The 3,357-nt window shown below is 48.6% G+C and overlaps 1 protein-coding gene across 1 annotated transcript in view; it reads left to right on the plus strand.

Moving 5' to 3' along the window:
• AURANDRAFT_67708 (hypothetical protein) overlaps nt 1-1,240 on the plus strand; it is a gene marked incomplete at both ends in the record, with an annotated part of 1,599 nt that extends 359 nt beyond the window's left edge. The window contains 3 exons of the mRNA XM_009043225.1: nt 75-150; nt 703-769; nt 937-1,240. Of these exons, the coding sequence (XP_009041473.1) occupies nt 75-150; nt 703-769; nt 937-1,240 (447 nt within the window). The remainder of the gene's footprint in view (nt 1-74; nt 151-702; nt 770-936) is intronic.
• Between the last annotated feature and the right edge of the window lie 2,117 nt (nt 1,241-3,357).

The raw sequence follows: 3,357 nt of genomic DNA on the forward strand, positions 1-3,357 counted from the left end.
ACTTCTAGATAGCAGCCATTCTATGTTTGATGTGTTTTTTTGTTAAGGAAATTCGGCTGTCGGTTTTTTCCTAGGTGCCGGCGGCAGTCTTTCAAGCGAGACCGGTAGTGATAAAGCAAATCAGTCTCGGACATGCTCGAAGAGCACGCTGTCAGTATATGCTGGGACCTCGGGGGCGCTATCGGTCGCGTCTGGTTGAGTCTCCTACACGCTGGGTTTCACGGGCCCCTGTTTGACACTCGACACAGCTTGTTCATCATCACTGGTGGCATTGCACTTGGCCGCATCCTCGATCATGCTATTTGAATGCCTTCATGCTGCAGCTTCCGGCGTCGGAATGTTGACAGAAATGGTGTCGTTGGCATTTTCAGCGGCGGGAATGCTCTCGGCACTGGGATGATGCCACACATTTGACCGCCGTGCCGACGGGTACTGTCGGGGCGAGGGTTGCGGGGTATTCTTGGTGTCGTCTGGCAGCGCCGGTGAACTAGCCTTCCTTGGTTCTGCCGTGTAGTAAGATGGCTTCAGTGCGAGCCTGACTGCACCGAATGGAACGTCGCAAACATGATTAATCAAGTCAGTCCGGGACACTGGTGCTGCTGTATAGGCCCTGGAAGCGCACGGCACAGGAACGGCCCTTGGGGATCCAATTGAAGCATCGAGGGATTGCAACAACCAGAACTTTCATGAGTATTTATTCAGGTGGGCGCTGTGGCTATGGCTCTGTGTGCATCAGAGGAAAAAGCACTATGATCGGTGCAGTGCGTGTGTATGAAGTCAAATATGGGCCACTTAGAGGCGTGCGCAGCTGCTGCGGGTCTGTTGTCTCTCATACTTGTACCCCTGCGCCTGAACATGGTCGCAGTGAACGCTTAATTTAATTAGTCAGCTTGGGTTAGCGAAGCATACAACAGAAACATTTCTTTCAAATGCCAGGTTGAGTCATCTGTCAATGACCTGTTTGCATTGTCAGATAAACGTTGAGCCAATGATGGGAATCGCACACTCCAGGACTAGTATGGGTCGTTTTAGCGCATTTGGCTTTAGCGGAACTATTGCCCATGGGTGCTTCACAACCATTTCTAGCTCAAGGTCAAAGACCAACATTCGAGGTGCCTTTTCTTTTCATCGTTACCAACGGAGAAATCATGGGGAGAAGCATGTGGACGCGAGCGAGCCATCCACTGAAGACGACACTTCCTTTTTAGACATGGGAGTTCACTCCAGGTGCCTTGTCTGAATAACTGATCAAATCAATGTGCAATTTGGCATAGACCTACCAATCACTTGAGTTTTTGAAATTCCGACACTGCGCTTGCTTGCTGCGGACCTATCCTAACACACTAGTATCCCAAAAAACGAGTCGCATGTGGCGCTTAAGAAGATTGTGCAGAGCTGCGTTAAGGAATATGATACAAATGCGACGCCCCCGATCGAAGATATGGTACCAATTTCGCTGAACTAGGGAAGTGCGTCGGTACCGATGCTTGCGTTCATGTATGATGGGACAGAGTCGGGGACTGGAATGGCAATAGCATGATGATTTCACTCTTCAGTAACCCGATACATGCTGCGGAAGCCCCCAGTCATTCACTCGGTTTGGAAAGAACGATCTTGATAGGCACTTGCTTCACATCATGCTGGGGAGCTCCTTGAGCTGGCACATGAGTCCCCCATATGCATAGTTGGTGACTCTCTTGGGGCTGAAGTTGGTTTGGAGATAGCTAAGATATTACACTTTAAGGCAGTCCCATGTTCGTGTGTTATGATTGATCCGAGTCCACCCACAGACTCTTTGAGTAACGAGAAACACTACATTGGACATCTCCTCGGTGGGATTTTTTCCCTTACTGCAGCAGACTATCTGGACTAGCATTCACCACATCAGATATCGAGCTACCAAAGAATTGTGAAACTATCACGCGCAGTGTCTGTAGAAGATCTCTCATATGATGACTTTGCTGGTTCAATGTCGAAGCCAGATTACAGCGTCATAATTGCTGCTACTAGGGGTATTCTAAATATTTCTAAATAGCACACATGGGCTGATGAGTACTGAAGATTTCCTACGGTCACAACGCCCAGTTTTCCTGGGAGGGTCCTTCTCTTTTTGTGTGAGTATGGTCTAGATTTTTATGAAATGTATAGTGGTGTCCTTCTTAAACAAAGTCCAATGCTATCCAATGACCATGGTTGAGGCTGGCTGCAGCGACACCTCACAGGCAAAGTATCTACACACCTGCTAGCCGGTAGCCACTTTGCCATTAATGGAATCGGTGCATTGGGTCGATAAAATCACTCAAAGATTTTGAAAGAAATTGAATCTCATCTATTGGAACTCAGTGTCACGCCTCGCTCCAACAATTCATCTCCAGCGAGGATGTAGGTTCCGCTCGGCGAGTTGAGTATGGAAGCAACTCTCAATGGGCTTTGGTAGACGGCGCATGATTTGATACAATCGAGCAATCGTGTGGCCTTCTATAGTGCATGCTCTACAAACTTGAAGTATAGCGCTTTGGAGAGCCTCCTCCAAAATGGTCGTTGCCGTCATTTGAGTGGAAGGATCGCGATTGTTTTGCGGAAGGGATTGGTTGCTGCAGTGGCGTTGTTGTTACTTAGCCGGATGTCAACTGTGATCCCGCTGAACGCATTCCTGACGCGCTCCGAGTTTGCGCAATAGTTGGACCTTCTGAGACCACACAGCGTAGTGACGCACAAAGAAAATGCTGTCACATAAGAGTCTGCTCTTCGGGCAATACCGGTGCTTATAACATCTAATAGCCAGATCCAGGCATTCATCGATGCGGTAGTCTCGGAGTGGTGACATACTGTATGCCAGCCACTCAACTGAACGCGGGGAGACATCGAGTTTATCTTCGGTGCACAGGGATCGACCGCCAAGCTCGTGACTGTATGTCACGCGACAGCAGTTTCAAGCGCGTGCTGCGTCGCAAACTTGCTGTGACTGACACCTCGGGACGTCTGCGTTATGCACGCGCCGCTGCTCTCACCCAGAGGATTTTCAGGGAATTTCCTCGCCTCTTTGATTGCAGGCGCATCAATCGTATTCGGAGGCAAATGAAATCCTTAAGTAACATGGTAAGCAAGTATGCATTCCTGAGAGACCCAAGAACACCTCATGTCAGGTACACTTCAATTCCGACTCTTTTTGTGGCCAAGGTTCCTTAATTTCATCCGGTGAAATTGTCCAAATATGTTCACTATGAGTTTTACCTTGGAGAGGTCCAGTTGTATTGCCTATTTATGCAACAGGTCTAGTCATAGCATCGCCAAATCGCAAGGATCGTGCAAATTGTTGTATCAGTGGCAGTCAGGAAGAGTCAATGCATTCGGTGA

The sequence above is a fragment of the Aureococcus anophagefferens genome, assembly GCF_000186865.1.
Source record: "Aureococcus anophagefferens unplaced genomic scaffold AURANscaffold_46, whole genome shotgun sequence".
Lineage (NCBI taxonomy): Eukaryota > Pelagophyceae > Pelagomonadales > Pelagomonadaceae > Aureococcus > Aureococcus anophagefferens.